This window comes from Corylus avellana, chromosome ca5 (genome assembly GCF_901000735.1).
Source record: "Corylus avellana chromosome ca5, CavTom2PMs-1.0".
Lineage (NCBI taxonomy): Eukaryota > Viridiplantae > Streptophyta > Magnoliopsida > Fagales > Betulaceae > Corylus > Corylus avellana.
In genome coordinates this window covers 21332583-21353108 of record NC_081545.1, presented here as the reverse complement: position 1 = coordinate 21353108, position 20526 = coordinate 21332583, and the positions used below count along the sequence as shown (strand labels likewise).

General features: G+C 38.5%; 1 protein-coding gene across 1 annotated transcript; it reads right to left on the bottom strand.

Moving 5' to 3' along the window:
* Positions 1 to 2482: 2482 nt before the first annotated feature.
* LOC132181372 (uncharacterized) lies at positions 2483 to 19500 on the bottom strand. The gene is made up of 7 exons (XM_059594565.1): positions 18940 to 19500; positions 10864 to 11011; positions 8269 to 8460; positions 5954 to 6082; positions 5470 to 5639; positions 3523 to 3653; positions 2483 to 2901 (listed from the first exon to the last, which is right to left on the bottom strand). Exons 1-7 carry the CDS (start codon positions 19154 to 19156, stop codon positions 2821 to 2823), a joined length of 1068 nt encoding a protein of 355 aa, XP_059450548.1. The 5' UTR covers positions 19157 to 19500; the 3' UTR covers positions 2483 to 2820.
* Between the last annotated feature and the right edge of the window lie 1026 nt (positions 19501 to 20526).

Sequence of the window (20526 nt, the reverse complement as noted above, 5' to 3'; positions counted from 1 at the left end):
TGAACCTTGGCAACCCACGGAGGATCAATTCAGGGCTATGAGGGATCAAATTGAAGACCTCACTACCCAATTATCCAACTTGTGTGGTCAACATGGGAACGGATCTAGAAGCCCGTTTACGAAGCGCCGAACGCACGGACGTCAATACCTTGCGCAAGCTCATGCCAATCGGCGGGTAAGTAGATTCGAACTCAAAATTCCAAAATTCGACGAGGATCTAGAACCCGACGAATTTCTGGATTGGGTGTTGGCTGTTGAAGAGGTTTTTGAATTCAACGGGGTGCCCGATGAACAACAAGTCTCTTTGGTGGTACATACATTCCAAGGAAGAGTTGGTGCGTGGTGGCAACAACTGAAGAGAACTAGAAAGCGGGAAGGCAAATTGAAGATCAATAGTTGGGAGAAACTATTGAAATATATGCGCATCGCTTTCTTATCCCATAGTTATACCATGGGCCAGAAGTCACAAAATTGGAGACAAGGGTCTATGGCTGCGACAAAGAAAATAGAAAATTCCTACAAAAAAAAGGTGTTTAGGGAAACATGGAGTGAGGCGAAGAGTCCACGACAGGCCAATTGGGCCCTTACTTGCCAACCACAAATCCATAAACCGAATCCATATTCTGTGGAGGAGTAAAAAGAATCTGTGGATGAAGAGTTTCAGGAGTTCGAATTCATTGATGAAGAGTTCAGACATGAAGATGTTGAAGATCCTTCGCAAGGATTTGTGGATTGGGATTCCCCACCAACCTATGATGACGATGTCAATGAGGAAGAACCGAGTGAAGGACATTTGGCATCTGACCTAGAGGACGAGTACGAAGAGGATGGATTTTCTCCCATGCTTGACGGCCTCTACCCCGAAGAGGATGACCAAGAGGAAGAGTACAAAGAAGATGGTTTTTCTCCCATGTTTGGTGGCCTCTACCTCAAAGATGATCAATTGGAAGAAGAAGAGCCCACGGGTGACATCGACAATTATGAAGAGGTTGATGAAGACCTTTCAGGTGAAGTGTCTAATTTTAATGGTGAAGAGGTTGATTATGTTGATTTCCTTGGTGTTGAGGATATTTTAAATTCTCCGAACGAAGATTATGGTGAGTTTTATGCGGATGAGGAAAATTATATGTTCACAAGGGAAACAACGGTTGACCCGTCATGGAGTATCTTCATGGCACATGAGAGGGAGAAAGAACGAGAGAAGAAGAGCAAATCTAAAGTATTGCCAAGTGGTGTGTGGGGCTTTCATGACAACTTTCAAGGTATTTCGATGATGAGAAGCGTCACGTTTATTTTGGGATGTTGCCTTGTTTTGATCTTGAGGAAGGGCGAGTGGAATGAGTTGACTGGACATCCGAAGGACCGTGGAAAAGACAGTCCGAATTCGAGGGCGAATTCTCTCCAACCTCGGGAGGATGATGTAGATTGGAATTCAAGGCTTATCTTATCTTATCTTTTAGTCTTTTATTAGGTTTCTTTGTTAGTCGTTTATTCTATCTTATCTTTTAGTCTTTATTTGAATTAGATTTCTTTGTTAGTCTTTTATTTAGTTTAGTTGTCTTTCGTAGACTTCTAAATTAACTTTATTTCATTGTTATTTTAGGGCTACGAGTTTTGGGCTATAAATATATGCTTATAGCCTTTAACAATTCAGTTTATGATTATTATTGAGTTTGTTTAATAAGAATTACTCAGAGTTGAGTTTCTTTGTGTTTTTTCTTAAACCATAGATAGAATCTATAGTTTTTAAGAAGATTTCTTTGATTCTTGTAATAGTCTCACAATCTTAGAAATATTTATCCCTTCTACTTGCTATTTTTTTTGTTCACCATAGTCCTACACTGCATCACTTTTCCATTTAGGTTTTGTTGGAGTGCTCACCCCATCATGGTTGTACAATCCCTTGTAACCCTTTTCTCCCGTTTACTGAATAAAAATAAATAAAATAAAATAAAAGTCTCTACTTCCTTAAACTACGATAAATCAAGGGCAAGAAAAGCCAAGCAAGAGGATTGACATGATGAGGTCTAAAAAAAGAAAAAGAGATGACAAGGTCTTTATCAACTATGGCATATGGCCTACATTCATCAAATGAATGACATTGTGCCCAAAACACGTCTCAAATAATAAAAATAAATTTTATTAAAATTACAAAATCTCAAAAATTTGAATTCTCCAGAGCATTATTCCAACCAATGATGACGTCAGTTTGTCAAATTTGGTCATCCAAGCAAACAAAATACAAGCTGCTTGTGCACAATAGGAAGCATATATACTGCATTGGAGCAGCTTTGTTCCATTCATCATTTCTTTGTTGTGAGCAAGTGTTTGTACGAGCAGAAGAAAAGTTTCATGCTACCATATTAGGCAACACTAAATAATGTTATTTAGTAAACTGCTATACGATTGCCAAAAACCTGAGATAACATAACAATAAAAATAAATCATTGATTTTTTTTTTTAAAAGCGCTAATCTAAGAGCTAATTTTTACTGTCGCGTCATTCAAATTGTACGACAGTTATATAGTAGTCTACTAAATAACATTACTCTGCAACAATTACGATAGATCTTACCAAAAACAAAAGGAAAACTAGGGGCAACAAAACAAAGCACACACTGGGCTTCTATCATAATTCCAATTATTTTGTATAACACACCTGAAATTAACAACAAAGACGATTTAAAAAAAAAAAAAAAAAAAAAAAACCAACCAGCACAAGGCTAGTATGTATTGATTTCTTATTTTGACGATGCTAACTACCCTTCCAACTCTTGTTTGGCAACTGTACAAGTAACGAGCTGTTCCCAATCATCAATGGTTAGCTTCTATAATTTTCGTTATAAGATTCTTTCATCAAGAAACTCCAAGCTAGAAGTGCTGCCCCAACTGCAGGCTCCACCTGGTGATGATTCAAAAAGGCCCACACAAAAATCGTAATAAATATCACCAATAGACACATTACATGTACTCCGAGCTACCAAATTTCATTTGAAGGCACATGTTTTGAACATCGATTAAAACTATCAAAGTTAATGCACTGGTGCAGTCTTTCATCGGCACAAGTTATTCATTAATATCTTATGAAAGTAATGCTAGAAACCAAACTTTTATCCCAAGGATTGATCCAAAGGTTGATTGGCAGCGTCACATCAGCATAGTGAGATAGCAGTAGAATAAAAATGTGGTTTCTAGCATTGCTCTATCTGATAAATATGAAAAAACAAATCAACTTCACCAATCCTGGTATTCAATCTCTATTACAAGTGTAATTAGGAGCATATTTGAGCACTTCAGAGACTAGGAATTGGATTCAGTAGCTGCTACTGTGGTTAAATGCTAAATTTAGTTTCAGAAGATTTTCAGCTACTTATAGGTTCTGTTCTTGGGCTAATATTTGTAGCTAGGCTAAGTCAAATTAGTATCACTTAAAAGTGGCTAAAAAGAAGCAATGCTGTACTGGAAAAATGCATGTTGATCAGTCCAGATTACTGCTACTCAGATGAATGTGAAATATGCTTACCTTGGGCCTAATTGATTGCACCCCAGGATAGTCCTTGGAGACGTAGTTTATGACTTCCTTTCCTATATCCCACCTCTTTTTTGCTTCAAGAACGCCACCAACCATTACGAGAGGAAAAGAATCTGTCCCATCTGCAGCAATTTTTTTTTTTTTTCCCCATTAACATAATAAAATTAGCACAACACATTCAAGACAGAAAAACAAAAAGGCAAAGGCTTTTGTGAGAAACACTTCCCTACCTTTTTCTTTTTTTTTAATAAATAATTCAATTTTATTAGAAAGCAGAAAAAGCACAACTCAAGTACACTTAGAATATATAAGAGAGACATCCACTTAGGGGAGGACAAAGAACATAGATTAAAAAATTTCAAAAAAAATTTAAAAAGCGAGAACTACTTGTATCAATCATCCACCCATAAAGGGTTTTGAACAAAATATCTTTTAACTACCACTGTTATCACTCAATCTTCAAAGTTTCAGGAGTTGCGTTCTATCCAGATACACCACATCACACAAAAGGGAGCCCATCCTCCTCCAAGCTTCTAAATTGCAGTGACTACAAAATTGGCCTCTCCAAATTGCCAATAACTCTATCACCCGTTTGGGCATTACCCACTCTATCCCAAAAAGATGAAAAACTGAAACCCAAATGTCTCTAGCTACTTCACAATGGAGCAAAAGATGATCAATGGACTTCCTGCTCTTCTACACATGCAACACCAATCCATCAATATGACATACATTTTTCTTAAATTATCAAAGGTCAAGTATTCTCCCTAAAGCTGCTGCCCAAATAAAGAAAACCACCCTCAAAGGTGCATTGCTTCTCTAAGTGCTCTTCCATGGGAAATAATAACAAGCAGGGAGACTAAGCGTATGATAAGTAGATCTAACCTCAAATATCCGCCTTTTGGAAGGGGACCAACAAATCCTATCCTCACCTCCTTGTCTCGGCCCAATTGAGTACAAAATGTTGAAGAATGAGGTGACCAACTACATCTTCCAATCATGCACAGCTTTGATGGAGGTAACATTCTACTGACAGGTGTCGTTTGAAAACTGCATCTGGTCTACAACCGAGGCTTCCTTAAAGCGTGCAACGCTAAACAACACCAAGAAAGCTTCCTTCAAAGTCACATCTCTAGCCCACACATTAAGCCACTTCCTCCTAATGTTTTTTTGACACCAATAGTAGTGGTAAAACTGGCCCAAAAAGAAAATGGAAAAACTGAAAGGGAAAGGGTAGGGTGGTGACAGGCGGAAACTAAAATTTAAATCAATAGGTTCATATGCCTGAAGGGTATCTCAGATCTAAAAATACACAACCAAATTTACGCATGCAAGTGTATGGAAAAAATTATTTTGCTATAAATATATATTTTTTGCATCCAACTTATTTTTAAAAAGCATATCAACACATTTATTGTCAATTTAAGTTGTGATAGCAGTCATGGAAGTGGCCATGTAAAGGATGTTACAAAATGAATCATAGCTGTGATATTTTTAGTGCACAAGCGTAGACCTTAAAGAAATCTCAACTTTATTTCCAAATCAAGTTTGGCTTAGTATCAATCTTACAGACCTACACTCATTCATAAAAAAATGACTAATTATGCGCTAGGATTCATTCTTCACAGAAGAATATAGGGCCCAAAATGAGGTTGGGTTAGCTAATGTGACACAGAAGTAGTTTTGTAGTGGTCAAGGTAAGCTAGAAAACCATTATATAGCAAGATTACTTACTGGTACAGGACAGCATTCAAATGAATGAGTTATACTAATTTTTGAAGTAGTGATTTACTACAAATGTTGAATAGTTAAATGCTTTAAGAGGTCAAGCCTCATGCCTATATTATATGACCATACAAACAAGGAAGAAAAAGAGAGAATATAAAAGAAAAAGATTTTTTTTCTTCTATTTTTCAGTTGTAGTTGGATATTTCAGACCTTTCCCACACAAGCCAAGTCTTTGAACAACAGCTTTCACACTTGAAGCCAACTCTTGGACTGAATCTACCAATATCTTATTTGCAACTTCATCACCTGCCTCTGCACAAGATACAACAACTGGAACAAGTGCTGCAATGCGAGCCCATGATGGATCTGCATAGGTCCACCTAGATTCCATTTGAGAGAAAAAAATTGTGACCCCATATCCATTCAATCATGTCCATGATATTCATTCTATATCAACTTATCATGTCAATTAGAGTTCAAATATATATAAAAAAATTAAAAAGAAAAAAAAAAAAAAAAAAACCTGACAAATCAATTTTTTCAGTTGATAAATAAATTTGGTTGAGGATGCCAACGGGTGTAACCCAAGCAGACAACTTGCATACAAGAGAAAATCACACATGAGGATCCCAAAATGCTGACTAGTAACTTCAAACACATGTGATATGACAATTAAAAGTTCTTGGACAGCTACCCAATGAGTTCATCCGCTGAAGAAAGGCCAAGTGTCTGTAGGATACTACTTGTAAGCATTGTATGTGGACCACGACCATCATGAGACCTTATAATCGCGGTTAATGCCTGCGCAGCTATTCCGTATCCACTGCAAGGAAATGAACCCGTCAATCAAGACTGCAAAATGAAATATATAAGGGCAATAGTAAAATAGATCCTTCCTCAATAAGCACATCAAGAGAACTTTCTCATTGTTGTTATATATAGGAGAACATATTATTGGGAAAAAAGCGTCTCTTATGAGTTATGTTAAATCAATCACTTATCCCAAAAATTTAAGTTGATAGCACTCTCCCACACGTGTCGGCTCAAATAGGCCCAACAAATGAATTATTTAATTGAAATTGGAGGTAAACTTTAGAGTCAAAGTTCAAATTTAGGACCTCTGGCTCTGATACCATGTTAATTCACCACTTTTCTCAAAAGCTTCCCAAAAGCTTAAATTGATAGGAAATAGTAAATTTAATCAATACTTTAACAAGTTGAACAATAGATTTTTAGTCAAATTAGATACTAGGGAAAACAGTTTGTTTGTCAACTTTTTTAGGAGAGAATAAATGTGAAGAGCATAATGATAATAATGGAAGCCTCTAACAGTCAGTTTATAGACATGGGTAAAAATCAAGGAGAAAGAACAACTTATTCCTGGGACGTCAAAGAAAGCATCATCAAGAGACATAACTTGGAAGTTAGTAAAGGTCACATGCTTCTCTCTTTCCTTTCCAGCCATTTTATCATTTTACATGCCACATGGCTCAGAAGATCTAGTTACATGAATCTTAGGAAAAAAGACAGGATTAATTATGTGCAAAAGTACCTGACTACACAGGTGAAGAGTGAATGGTTTATGCTCGAAGGTGCAACATTGACAAGAAGAACAACCAAAACAACACAAGTCGAGATAGCAAAAAAGTAAGAAATATGGAACTAGATAGCATCAATTCATGTGACATGCAATCATGGATTTTCAGAGTGCTTAGCCAAATGTCTATGTGGGTTCCTTTATAAAAGGCTACTCTTCATCTTGAAGACCTTCAGACAGTTTCAATATAACTAAATTATTTAATTTTAAACCAAAGTTAATGACAAGATATTTTACTAGTGTTTTGAAGTTATTTAATTGTGAACCTTACATTTTCCTACTATTGTCACGAAAGTTTTAAAGAAAACTATGGCACAAACAACCATATGAGCTCAAACTTCTTTGACTCAAAAGGAAAAGCCAGAACACTTTGATGCCCCCAAAGGAAAAATGTAAATTTCTTGTAAAACATGTGAAAAGTATACGAGTGAAAGTGATGAATACACAACTAATTTGATTTTTTGCAAGGTTTATTACTGATTAACAGACTGATACTAACATCCAATAATTGCATCCAACAAGGAAGAAAACTTAGAAGGAGAAGTCAAACAAACCGTTATACAATAAAAATAATGTAAAAATTATTTAAGTAAAATTACTTAAATAAAATAATATAATTTATTCACATGATTATTAAAATTCCGGACAAAGCCAAAGAAAACCTCTGAAATTATTTGATCATTGGACCTTGGAGATATAATAGTTTCAAATGAATCTCTCTGCAAAGATCTTTCATCTCACGCATAATCAAGTTCTCTAATGAATATTAATCTGATGATGAATAGAGATTTTATATCATTATAGTATTATTGCAATATATAGAGGAAGCCCCAAAATAGGAAACTGTGCTGTTTCTTTCTGTTCTTTTTTCTATAGATTGCAGACACAACCCCGTTAAGACATTTTCCTAAACTCTTCTGCAATGAAACAACATGATGCTTTTCAACAGCAAACTCAGACATCTATCGACTGTAGAACAAAAAATTATCAACAAGTAAAACCACCTGAGAGAGAGCCTGAGATGCCCATATAACTATGCCTTGCTGAAAAAATAAAACTGCATCATACAGGTATAAAGAGAAATTGCTTTAAGCTATAAATTTTTTTTTTTTTTTTTTTTTTTACAGCCTTACATCTACATTTTTAGGTTGGGAATGTTCAGTCCAAGGATCTAACTCCAAGAGAGACTTTAGAATACGAAATCCTCTAAATAAAGAAAAACATCGTGCTCTACAGTGTGAGTGCGAGCTCAACATACTCAACAAATTCTCATGAGAAAAACAATTATAGCTAAACAATATGGCTATCCTATCTTTCTCCACAGTTTCCACAAAGTAAAATGGGATCGTCTTGAGAGAGGGAGAGTGTGCACAGGGAAAAGAAACAAAAAAGATCAGCCAAAAAGGCTATACCTTCCCCAATCACCTAAGGTGGGTCCTGCACCAGCAGCCCGAGCTTCCTTGCCCTCTTCGGTGAATCCATAAGCAATGGTCCCTGTGCCAGCAATTAAAACACATCCATGAAGCTTTCCCATAGTTCCACTTGCTAGAGCTGCTATAGCATCATTCTGAATGTAAAGTCGTACATGGCTGGGGAATATATCCCTGTTTACATGGGACAAAACATATTCAGACTAACAAGATATCAAATAGATATTCATGTGTAAGGGAGAAGGAAAAGCTATTTTGGTACCATTGACAACAAAAACTAAATTCATTAAAGCTAAAGCAGCATCATGCACATTTCAAATACAGTGTAAGCAGGGTGCTCTGATGAACAAGGAGCAGCTTCTGCCATAACTGCTTCTACCACTCAACGATGTTGAAACATTCTAACATCACCTGTACACAAGTTATACAGCTAAGGACTTTACTAACTAAAAAATGGTCTATTCTCCCACAACCCCTCTCCCTCCAACAGCAAAAAAAATAAAACAAAATTAAATTAAATTAAAAAAAGGATGACAAACATGAAATGGATGAGGACCATTCCAAAATCACTTGTACACAAGTTATACAACTAAGAACTTTACTGGACACCTTCGAATCTAAAAAATGGTCTATTGTCCCTCAACCCCTCTCCCTCCAACCGCCAAAAAAAATTAAATTAAATTATAAAAAAGGATGATAAACATGAAATGGATAAGGACCAATATTCAATAGGTTAGCAAACAAATCTCCTAACATCTTCCACTCAGATTTTCGTAATAATATAAACTAACCTATAACAATGCACGGGATTTTTCATTATAATTTAATTATAAAATTTAAAAGCATTATCATCGTCCTTTTCATTATAGGTTAAAAACGCATTTCTATTGTACATTTAATGCAATCAAATAAATCCTCTCACCTCAAGTTCAATGCTTAATTAACTCTACGGTGTTTTGAAAGTGTTTATATTCCTTTTCTATACAACAATCAAATAAGTTTTTACCTTTTTTTCCTTTCAAAAGTAGAAAAATTACTTCCAAAACGTGTCTGAAAATTTGAATAAATCACACAAACAAAAAATAAATCACATAAAACATTCAAATGAATTAAAATGAATTAAATCACATAAAACATTAAAATGAAAAAAGTCAGAAAAAAAAAATTCAAGAGGAAAACTTGAATTCTGCTTAATCAAAGCATGAATAGAAAATTAGCAAGAATTTCTTATATTGTTGGTGTGATACCTATTAGATTGCAATAAAAATAAAAGTCAAAATTATGAACATTCGAAAAAAAAAATAATAATAATAGAGCAAAATAAACAAAATCTTTTCATGAATACAAAATAAAACAAAAATTTTCACTCTTAACATTTAACGCAATCAAATTAATCATCTCACATTAAGTTCAATGCTTAATTATCTGTCATTTTATAAAATTTGTATTTGTAGTTATAAAATCACATTTAGAAAGTTGTATAGTTGTTCTCCAATTTCTTCTTCTTCTTCTTCTTTTTTTTTTTTTTTTTTTTTTTCTAAAAAAAAAAAACACAAAAATCCTATATGATTATTTTTTTTTTTTTCTATATATGGGTTTTAAGGGTTTTTAAGTAATGTATCAACACTTGATTCTATATACTACGATTTTTTTTATATATGATTTTCTTTTAAAATCTTATATATGGGTTTTTTTCTTCTATAAATGAGATTCTATATATGGGTTTTTAAGCAACGTATTAATACATATAACTTTTGATTCTATATAAAGGTTTTTGAGTAAACTTATTAATATTTATTAAATAGACCAGTTCAATTTTTGTTAAAGCCGGTTCACTCACTAAAAAATATGGGTTCACGTCACATGTCGCAATTTTAAGGCACTTCTAAGGAGGTTTCAACTTTTATATATATAGATGATAAGATTTAAGGTTCAACAAACCAACACATATTGCTCTATGGTCCAATCCCCTTTACAAATACAAAACATACATTCTCCCATCCAATTTTGACAAAACATTTTTAGATCATATATTTAGGTTTTAAAGTTCAAGGATCCAACATATATGTGCTCCACCAACCCCGTCCTGTCCTATAATGCAACAAGCCTTTGTTGCAATGAAAAAGAATGGGATGAATAGGCACATTTCTTTCTTTCTATTTTTTTTTTTTTTTTTGCTGACCAGATTAACCAACAATAGCCTCAAACTATCCAACTATAAAATGGGAAAAAAAAATATTAGGAGATTCTAAAATAGTTAAGCACTTTGTTGCAATGAAAAATAATGGGATGAACAGACACGTTACATGAGTTAGGGACATTGTATCTTACTGACCAGATTAAGCAACAAAGTCAGTGAGGCAAACTGGCCAACTAAAATTTTTTAAAAAGAACAAATAAATCTTGTTTTAAATTTATTTTTGAGTTAGGGACATTGTATCTTACTGACCAGATTAAGCAACAATAGTCAGTGAGGCAAACTAGCCAACTAAAATTTTTTAAAAAGAACAAATAAATCGTGTTTTAAATTTGCAACAAGTTGGTGAAAGATGCAAAATATACTTTTATGGAGCACACCTAAGCCAAGCTAAAATTCTTTGCTGATCCAAGGGATGGTTAACACCAGATACAGCTAGACAAATGGCTCGAACTGCAGATCGATTTGAACCTGACTTTGAAAGTGCATCTGCCATAACTTGCTCCAAAGTTTCCCTCGCTGCAGTTTCTGTACAAAAAAGAAACTATCTGATAATCCTAACCATACAATAATGTTTCATCATAAATATTGTTAATTACAAGACTTGATCTCATCACATGTTGAAGAGTTCCTTTATTGGAAATAAATATAATTTGTTCAGCAGCAGAAAGGGGAATGAAGCAAATGTACATGGGAAGTATACGAAACTTACTAACCCCTAAGGAGGTAAGGTATTAGTGATTTAAAAGTCCAAATTGAGACTAAATCAGAAGAGTTATCATCTGTATATGGCCATTTAAGCCACACGAACCACATCAGGCATAAGAGCCAAGAAAGATATAGCAATGCGAAAAAGTATAAAAAACTAATGACAAATAAGAACTCATTATTCTAAAATTTGCTGGAAAGCCAAAACACCTTTTTAAACTTGAACCAAAGAAACAAAAATTGAGAAATAGTTGCTAGATTTTAGCGACCAAACGGTCAATGACCGCTGGTTCCAATGCACTTCCTCCCCATACCAAATGAGGTGGATGTGAGATCATCGGTTCAAATTGGGTACAGGTGTAGCTACCAAATAACAAAGAGAGAATAACACCCAAACCAAGGTTCTGCACCCTAGGTGACAAAAATAATAAGTATGACATAAACCAAAACTAAAAAGGAAAATCTTTTTTGGATGAATAATAATTTTATTGAAAGAAAAGGGCAAAGCCCTTGTACATGAAAAGAATACAAGAGAACCAACGCCCTATAAGCTTCTACACCCTAAAAAATTAACTAGTCTACTAGATCTGAAGAGGAGAAGTTAAAAACATGTACAACAACCCAATCCAAAAGAGATCTAAAAATAAGAGGCTTTTAAAGAAAGTACGTTGGACTCGCAATCCTCAAAAAGGCATTGATTCCTTTCTCTTCAAATGCTCCACATTATAAGAAAGGAGGAATAACTTTCCAGATGACTCCTTTGGCATGTCCTTACCCTTGGACCTTCCAATAATGAAGCAACTTGAGGATGTTGAAAGGCATAGCCCAAGAAACCCCAAATAAGTTGAGAATCAAGTTCCAAAGATCACTAGTGTACTCGCAATGAATGAGAAAGTGATTTCTTTTTGCATAGGCAACATTAAGTTTTTTTTTATAAGTAATAACCAGTCTTATTAAAAGCGTAAGGCGCTCCAAAGTACACCGAAAATATACAATAGGATCACCTAACTAGAAAGGGAAAAATGAACAAGAAAATCATCGTAACTAATCGACACCGGAAAGATATGCACAATAGTCCAAAGGTATAAAGTATGAAAACAAGAGGATAAACTGTCTTCCAAGGATCCCTCCAAGGTACCTTTCAGCAAAGGTTGGGTGTCCTAACCTTCGTCTGGAGGAAAGGAGAAAAGGATTCATAGGGTATATTTTTGCGAGCATTCAGTGTTCGTCGTGGTTGGTGGAAACGGTGGAAGCGGCGATTCAGGCTCAGGTGAAGGAAGAAATCGCCAAATCTTACCATGAGGGTGATAAGGCCACGACGGTCCACGGGGGAGGTAATAAGGCCGGAAGGTTCTTGGAGGTATCGGTGTTGGCTGAGGGTGGTCGTAAGGGAGTCATTTGGCTTCCGAAGGGACGCTTTGGGAGGGGCTGGCGGCATTTTGCGGGAGAGCTTCGGCAACTATTGGCGGCCCAGTTCAAGTTGTCCGGTATGGCGGAGCTTGGGGTTCCATCTTCGGCGGGGCTTCTCATGGATGTTCCTTCTTTGGGGGTCGATTCCGGGAGGTCTTTCGTGGATGTACTTCGATCTTCTCCGAGCGTCGAGGCGAGAGCAGTAGAGTACCCGATGTCTCTCGATTTGTTTCCGGGGTCGTCTTGTTTGGAATCAGAGTACGACGGTATTGGGTTGCGTTCTGCCGTGGATTGCTCTGCGTTGGAGTGCTTGCCTACTCCTCGGGCGGAGGTGGCTAGGTCTGTGAGTTCGAGGAAGAAGAAGAAGGGTAAGATCGGTATTAGTGGGTTGTTGAGGCTTCTAGGGCAAATCCAACGTAAGTTGGACCGGGTCCGTGCTGGGGTTGTCTCGAAGCCCAATCACAGGAGAAAAAGGGTTCGTATTTTGGGCCTAACCAATTCTGTTTTGGGTTGCGTTTCCGGGTTGGTCTCTGAAATGGGATCGGGTCAAAATTTGGATCCGGTTCAATACTTGGATCCGGATCATAACTCAGATCCAGTCCAAAACTTGGTTCCGGGTTCGGAGCTGGGTTCGAATCTAAATTTTGTCTCGATTTCTTTACCTTTGGAGCCTATTTCTGCGTGTGCGTCGCTTTTGGTGCCTTCTCCGAGGCTTCCTCTGGTCTCTAAAGAGGTTTTGGAGCCGTTGGCTAGGTCTTCTTTGAGTTTGCAGGTTACCGGTTTGGATTCCGGCGATGGGTCTTCCCCGACGGAGTTCTCTCTCTCTTCGGTGCGAGTTTTGGGCGAGAATGTTGGGTCTGCCGGTGGCGGGTCCTCTCAGGGGGCTGTTTCTACCCCTTCTGCGGAGGATTTACTGGCGAGCCCTTTGCGCAGGGACTGGGAGGTTTCTTTTTCTTCGGTACCTGAAGCCCGCCTGGGTGCGATTGTGTCTTCGGAGCTTTCTGATTCGGTGCGTCTTTCTATTCTCAAAGAGGCCTTCTCTGTTCCTTGGGAGGTGGACTCTCTGGCGAGCCCTCTTTGCAGGGATAGGGAGGTTCCTTTTTCGGGGGGGTAGGAATCTTAGGTTGTTCGTCCTTCTTCTCCGACGAAAGGTTTGATTCATCGTGTTTGGTCCGAGAGCTGTCTCTCCCTCTCCGGTGGTGTTGAAGGAATCTTCCTTGTCTTCTAAGGTAAAGGACCCTGTTCTGGTATCCTCTTTGCCGGTGGAGGTTCCATTAGGCTCTACTGTCTCGCCTACCTTTGGGGTGGCTGAGCTGGGTCTTCATTCCCCTGCTGCTACCTCCTTGCTCTCGTCTCAGGTCTGCACCTCTCTCTCGACTACTTCCCTTTCCGATGGGGCGGCTGAGATGGGTAGGAGTCTTAGCCGTCCTTTTCCTCGCATGACAGAGAGTGGTACTCCCATTTATTCCTCTATATCCACGTCCCAACTGTGCTATACCCGGAGGGTGAAGGAAAAAGTCACAAAGCAACTGCATAAGAACAAGGACCTGCTTGCCGAGGTTGTGGTTGATTCTTCGGTGGAAGGGAAGGAGGGCTATTCCGATAGGGGGCTTGATGCGATGAATCTCGCTCCCGTTGTGGGGTTGTCTTGGGGAGGTGAAGACAAAAAACTTCAGGACCTCTTTTCCGTCATTGAAAAGAGGGAGCCCGTGGTTGAAGCTTCTGCTCCTAAGGTTAAGGGGATAAGGGAGCTCAAAAATCTGGATTGCTCCATCTCTCCGGTGAAGGGCCAGCGTCAGCGAGGATTTTTGGGGTCGAAAAATGCTTTTTCATTTCCCCCTGATGTGCACTAGGTTTTCCCCTGAGGTGCACTAGGGCTTTTCTTGGGTGTTTGGTTGGGTCCCTTGTATACCTTCTTGTGCTCTTAGAGGTTTTTCTGGGTTTTTGGTTTGTTAGGGTGTTTGGTTGGGTTCCTTTGTATACATTATTGTGTACTTAGAGGCGCTTTGCGCTTTTTTGATATATACTACATTACTTATCAAAAAAAAAAAAAAGGATCCCTCCAAGTCCTCAAAGCATCTATTATTTCTCTCCCTCCATAGACACCAAAAAAAGCAAGTAGGCACCATCTTCCAGACCCAAGCACTCCCCCTACTCCCCATAGACCACCACCAGGCGAGCAAATCGGAAACCCATCTCGGCATCACCCAAGACAACCCAAACCAACCAAAAAAGGCACTCCACAAAGCATAAGCTACCTCACAATGAAGAAGAAGATGATCTACCGTCTCCTCACTTCTCTTGCACATACAACATCAGTTCATCACAATCACATGTCACTTCCTGAGGGTCAGAATTTTGCCCAAAGCCGCCGACCACACAAAAAAGATCGCCCTCGGAGGAGCTTGTGTTCGCCACACACTCTTCCAAGGGAATCTCCTCCTTCAGTACAAGCCAAAGAAGCAAAGAGAAGTTGACATTGAAACGGCCTCTTTTGGAGGAGGTCCACCACAATCTATCTGCACACCCTTGTCTCACTCTGGCAGAGTGCAACACCTGAAAAAAGGAGGCAAATACATCCACCTCCCAATCATGAGCCTCTCCAGAAAAACTAGCATTCCACTAATTGGATCCACCCAACACCTCCAAATTAGTCGCAGTTGAGGCATCCTTCGCACAAGCAATACTGAATAAACCTAGGAAAGCTATCTTGAGAGCCGTATCTCCACACCACCAATCATGCCAAAAACTAACCCTAGTCCAACCCCCACCTCAAATCGCGTAAAGCCTTTTAAAGTGTCCCAACCTTTCCTAATATTCTTCCATAACCCCTCCCCAAAAGCTCCTCTAGGCTCAAAAGAGCACCACCCTCCCCTTAAACTTCCATACTCTACATCTACCACAACTCTCCACCAAGCATCTCTCTCCGAACCATAATGCCACAACCATTTCCCCAGTAGAGCGAGATTGAACACCCTTAAGTTTCAAATACCCAACCTGCCCTCCTTAGTCGGAGTGCAAACCTTCGACCACTTCACCAAGTGGTACTTGAACTCTTCACCAAACAGACCCCTTAAGAAATTACGCTGTATCTTCTCAATACGCTTGGCAACACCAACTTACAAGAGAGAAACCCCGCCTTCTCAGATTATCAACCATGCGGATTCTACCCTTTGTTGTTGTCCTTAAGAAGAAAACAATGCAAGGAGGGGCCTTGATCTTCCAAATACTTTTTCAACGGAACGAACAATGCCCTCCAGTTTATAGCATTTTTAGTAGCTCCTCACTTTGAAAATGTGTCTACTAGTTGGAGTCCACAACATACTATCCACTTCTCATGGATGGGTTTTTGCAAAGTATAACAAATTGAGAAAGGATTCAAGGAATTCAAGCTCCCAATCCTAGACTGCCCTAATGAAACTCATATTCCAGTAAATAGAGGAGGCATCCAAGTAGTCTGACACCAAGGCCTCTTTGTTACGGGATATTGAATAAAGTTTTCGGAATGCGTACTTCAGAGCCACTTCTTTGACCACACATCATGACAAGCGAATGTGGGATCCGTCCCCAACCTTGAAGGAGACAAGGTTGGAGAAAGACCCTCCAGCCATTTAAAATATTCCTACAAAGACACCCTGTAGCTTCCTATGAACAACAACCCCCTCTCTAGACCCATACTTCTCAACAATCAGCTGTCTACATAAAGAATTCTCCTCTTGCGCAAACCTCCATAGCCATTTACCAAGAAAAGTTTTATTGACCAACATGAGATTTTTTACTCTCAACCCTCCTTAGTCTCTTTGAAGATGCTTCAATCACCTAGCAATGCCTGCTAGTAATGGGAAGAGGGATAAGAAATACGTAGGTGGACTAGATAAGGTGCTCATCATACGAGCAAGGCACCCTTCCTTAGACAAGTAGATATTCTTCCAACTAGCCAAACTTTTTCCATTTTCTCCAATACCCCATCCCAAATGGTTTTTGATTTTAAAACAAAAAATTTAAAATTTTTTTTTAAAAAAAAAGCACCTAGAGGGAGATCCAAATATTTTAGGGGAAGAAACGAGATGCTACAACTGAGAATATTGGCCAATTCTTCTTTATGCAGTACCTTCCATACTGTTACTAACTCAGATTTCCGGAGGTTGACCTTCAAGCCCGAAATAGCCTAGAAGAAAGGAGAATGTGACCCAAATTGTGGATTTGATTGCGATCCGCATCACAAATAATAAGTTTATCATCTGCAAACAGGTGGGATATTTCCAAGTGCAACGTTATGGATGTCTACCCAATAACCTAAAAAATAATGCCCAACCATCACTCTGGAGAACATACTACTGAGAACGTCCATGACAATCACAAAAAGAAGGGGCGAGAGAGGATCCTCTTGGCGAAGGCCCCAAGAACTACCAAAGAAACCATGCAGGCTACCATTAAAACCAAAACCACAATGCCTCATAAGGTAGGAAAGGAACTCCCAATTAACTTGGTCATAAGCCTTTTCCAGGTCTAGCTTGAAAATAATGCATGGATTTCCTCATCTCAACCTACTATCCAAGAACTCATTAGCCATAAGAATTGAGTCTAGAATTTGTCTCCCCACTATAAAAGGATTCTGACTGTTCAAAATGACCGCTCCTAACACATGTTTCAATATAGAAGCAAGTACTTTCGCCATGATTTTATAAACACTCCCCACCATGCTGATCACTTTGAAATCCCTAACTTCTAGTTGTCCGGTCTTCTCAGGAATGAGAGCAACAAAGGTGGCATTGAGACTCTTCTCGAAAATCTCATGCTCATGGAAGTTATAAAATTCTAGCATGAGATCATCCTTCACTATAGCCCAACAAGATCGGAAAAAAGCAAATAGAGAAGCCATTAGAGCCTGGCGCTTTGTCACCATCCATACTAAGCATTGCCTGAAGAACTTCATGCTCTTGAAACGGTCTCTCCAACCAATTTGCTTTTGTGGAATCTAAACAGGTGAACTTCAAGCCATCTAATTTGGGTGCCAAGGAACAACGGTGCAGCAAAATACGGACCTCGGGCCAGGGGGGCTAAGACCTGCTCCATGCCCTAAGTACCCCAAAATCGGTGGTCCCAACTAGTCACTTGATGGCCAACACTTAGAAGCAACCCCAATTGGAAATAAAGACTAGATGCCCAACGCCCAACTAGTTGGACTAGCCGGCCATGGGAATGAGGGGCTACTGGAGTACCTAGATACCGAAGGGTCCGTTAGCCCAAAAAGAGGCCCTTTGGGCCCAAGTAAGCCTATGATTTTGGTCCACCACAAGTCTAACTTGAGGCATAAACTCACTAAGAGCATGTTTGGGATTGTATTTGAGAAATAGAGCTTTTAAGTCAAAAAAACACTTTTTGGCAAAAGCTTCATTTTTAAGTTTTTGCCAAAAGTGCGTTTTTGTCATTTTTAAAGTAAAAAAGTCAAATAAGTACTTTTGAAATTTTTTACCAAACACGCCAACTTCTGTTTAGCACAACTTTTTAGATACTAAAAATACTTTTTAAACTCTTTAACGTAATCCCAAACAGGCCCTAAGTGTAGGCACAATGGATCCCTTTCACCCCACACATGCGCTCAAACGGTTGTGGCTGAACAAGGAAAAATGCATGACTTTTATTACCTTACGTATCTAACATCAAGTCACTAAGGAAAGAGTCGATGGGGGAGCTCACTCAAGGAAAGCAATTCAAGAGGATCAACCGCCTACCATTCTAGTTGCTCACCTCCGGCACTCACCATACTAAATCCATTTACCAATTGAGGATGGGAACTACTCTATGAAAAGTAGAAATATCAATGTCACATGCATACACATTCTTCCTCTCTCGCTCTTTTCATTCAGTTTTCTTTAAGACACCTTATTGACTTAGGCATCGGAGGCTTTCCACTGGCCCCTTCCGGTTGGCATCGCCCCGATAGTCTTCCTCGCCAATCCGACAGTTCAGAAAATTTACTGTATCAACATACAGCAACAAACTCGAAGTAGAAGATTCATCCACCTTTTGTATGCAGAGAGGCTATGACATTATTGAATAAGACTTGGCCAGTGACGGATTGTTTTATATTAAATATGAATTAAATGATTAAATTTATTACTTAAATAATACTAATAATAATTAATTTTATTATATTAAATAATTAAATTCAATATTTTCTATTCATTTCAGCTTCGTTTAAGTTTGAGATAACACAAGTGTTGATTTAAATGATGATTTAGGGTAGTCTGTTATCAGAGAGAGAAAGAATAAAAACAAAGAAAAAGGCACAAATACTCCAGACAGAAAAAATGGAAGGAAAGTGAAGAATATACCGCCGACACTGTTGTGGTTGGAGCAGCCGGCGACGGCGCGAGCAAGAACAGGAACAGGGTCGGGGGGGAGAGAGTGAGAGAAGGGAATGAGGGGCATGCATATGCACACAGTCGAGGTGGTGCCACCGTCCACTCCCAACACTACCTCTGTCGCGGTCTGATTGGCCGGCATTTCGTGCTCGAAATCCCAGATTTCCCCATTCCTCTGTCTCTTCATCACTCGCTCTCTCACTCTCGCTCGCACCCGGTGGCCAATCAGACGCTCTCCTCTTTGGTTTGGCTTGGCTCCCCCCAAAGAGAGAAGAAAAAATTGAGCCAGGACAAAAGGGACAAGCAGGGAGGAGACAACAGCTGCGAGTCACAATTTTGCTTTACATATTAAAGAAAGACCTGCGAGAGAGAGTGAGAGAGAGAGAGAGAGAGAGAGGTGTTTGGTTGGGATTCGGACGGCAAATGGGTCAAACGCAAGACGATGAAGACTGGACGGACTGGACCCTTTGGAATGCAATTTTTATATTCACCCCATTTTTCTTCATATAAAATATTAAAATGCTGGTCGTGTCTGTCGTGGGACTCCTTTGTAAACAACCTGGTCTTGCCATCTTTGTTGTATATTGGTAACTCTAAGTTGTCGTCTTTACGCTAACTTTGATGCGCATCCCATTATATATATATATAAGAGTGATGATGCAGCCTAATTCGGACCACCAATGCCTGCAAAAGAGTGTACGTAAGCATACCGTCTCGGGCAGATGTCATTAGGGTGTAATAACTCATAAAATCTTCAAAGGATTAATTAATTTATAACTTTCTTAGCCAAATTTGATAGATTTGAATTGTTTTCTCGTTGGAATTCTAATGGCTGAGTTTTGGGGTTTCTAGAACGCATTAAAAGGACAACTTTTCCTTTTCCCATTTACTCTATTGGGCAATTAACTTTTCGTTCTCTTCGGCTTCCAACTTCAATACATCTTTTCTTCTTTTTCTCTTCAAACTGGATACCCTTTGCTTTCCACCGAACTCCTTCCCTTTTTCTTTGTAAATTCTATTGCGTCTATGTGTTAAAACATAGAGAACAAAACCATTTTTTTTGCTTCCATATCCAAATACACCACAAAATGGCCTCCCTTATCTTTCTCTATACCATTAAAATATTATCTCTTTACAATACAAGTTTTCTATCTACCTTAACTTTTTTTACAAAATTTCAACACAATCTCTAATGAAAGAAAAAAGCAGGGAGGAGAAAAAAATATTTTGTGTTAAAATAATAAATAGGGCAGCTATAGTAAAGCTAAAGTGTTTTTCAATACATTTGGTAGCACTGCAACATTCCCAATGTTTAGAAAAGCAACAAAAAAAAATATTGCAAGTGACTTTTTATGAATTTTTTTTTAGATTTTCCTTATATTTAGGGAAGTTGCTGCTAGTACTCTTACCGGGTAATCCCTAAATCTTGAGCCTCTTGTCAAGGTTGGTTCCCCTTTGCTAGTAGTGTTTCCTGGCCTTTCCTCGCTCATTGAGCTCACCCTTCCTACTCTTCAATTTTTATCTTGCCTACTCTTGAAACGGTGAATAGACTAACAA

Bases quoted from the DNA above. Each gene is read 5' to 3' on its own strand.
- LOC132181372 (XM_059594565.1), bottom strand. From the start codon at position 19,156: ATGAAGAGACAGAGGAATGGGGAAATCTGGGATTTCGAGCACGAAATG. The intron at 8,461-10,863 runs GTGTGCTCCATA...CCATGTAAACAG, and splicing joins AGAATTTTAGCTTGGCTTAG to GGATATATTCCCCAGCCATG. The intron at 6,083-8,268 runs GTATAGCCTTTT...ATTTCCTTGCAG, and splicing joins ACCTTAGGTGATTGGGGAAG to TGGATACGGAATAGCTGCGC.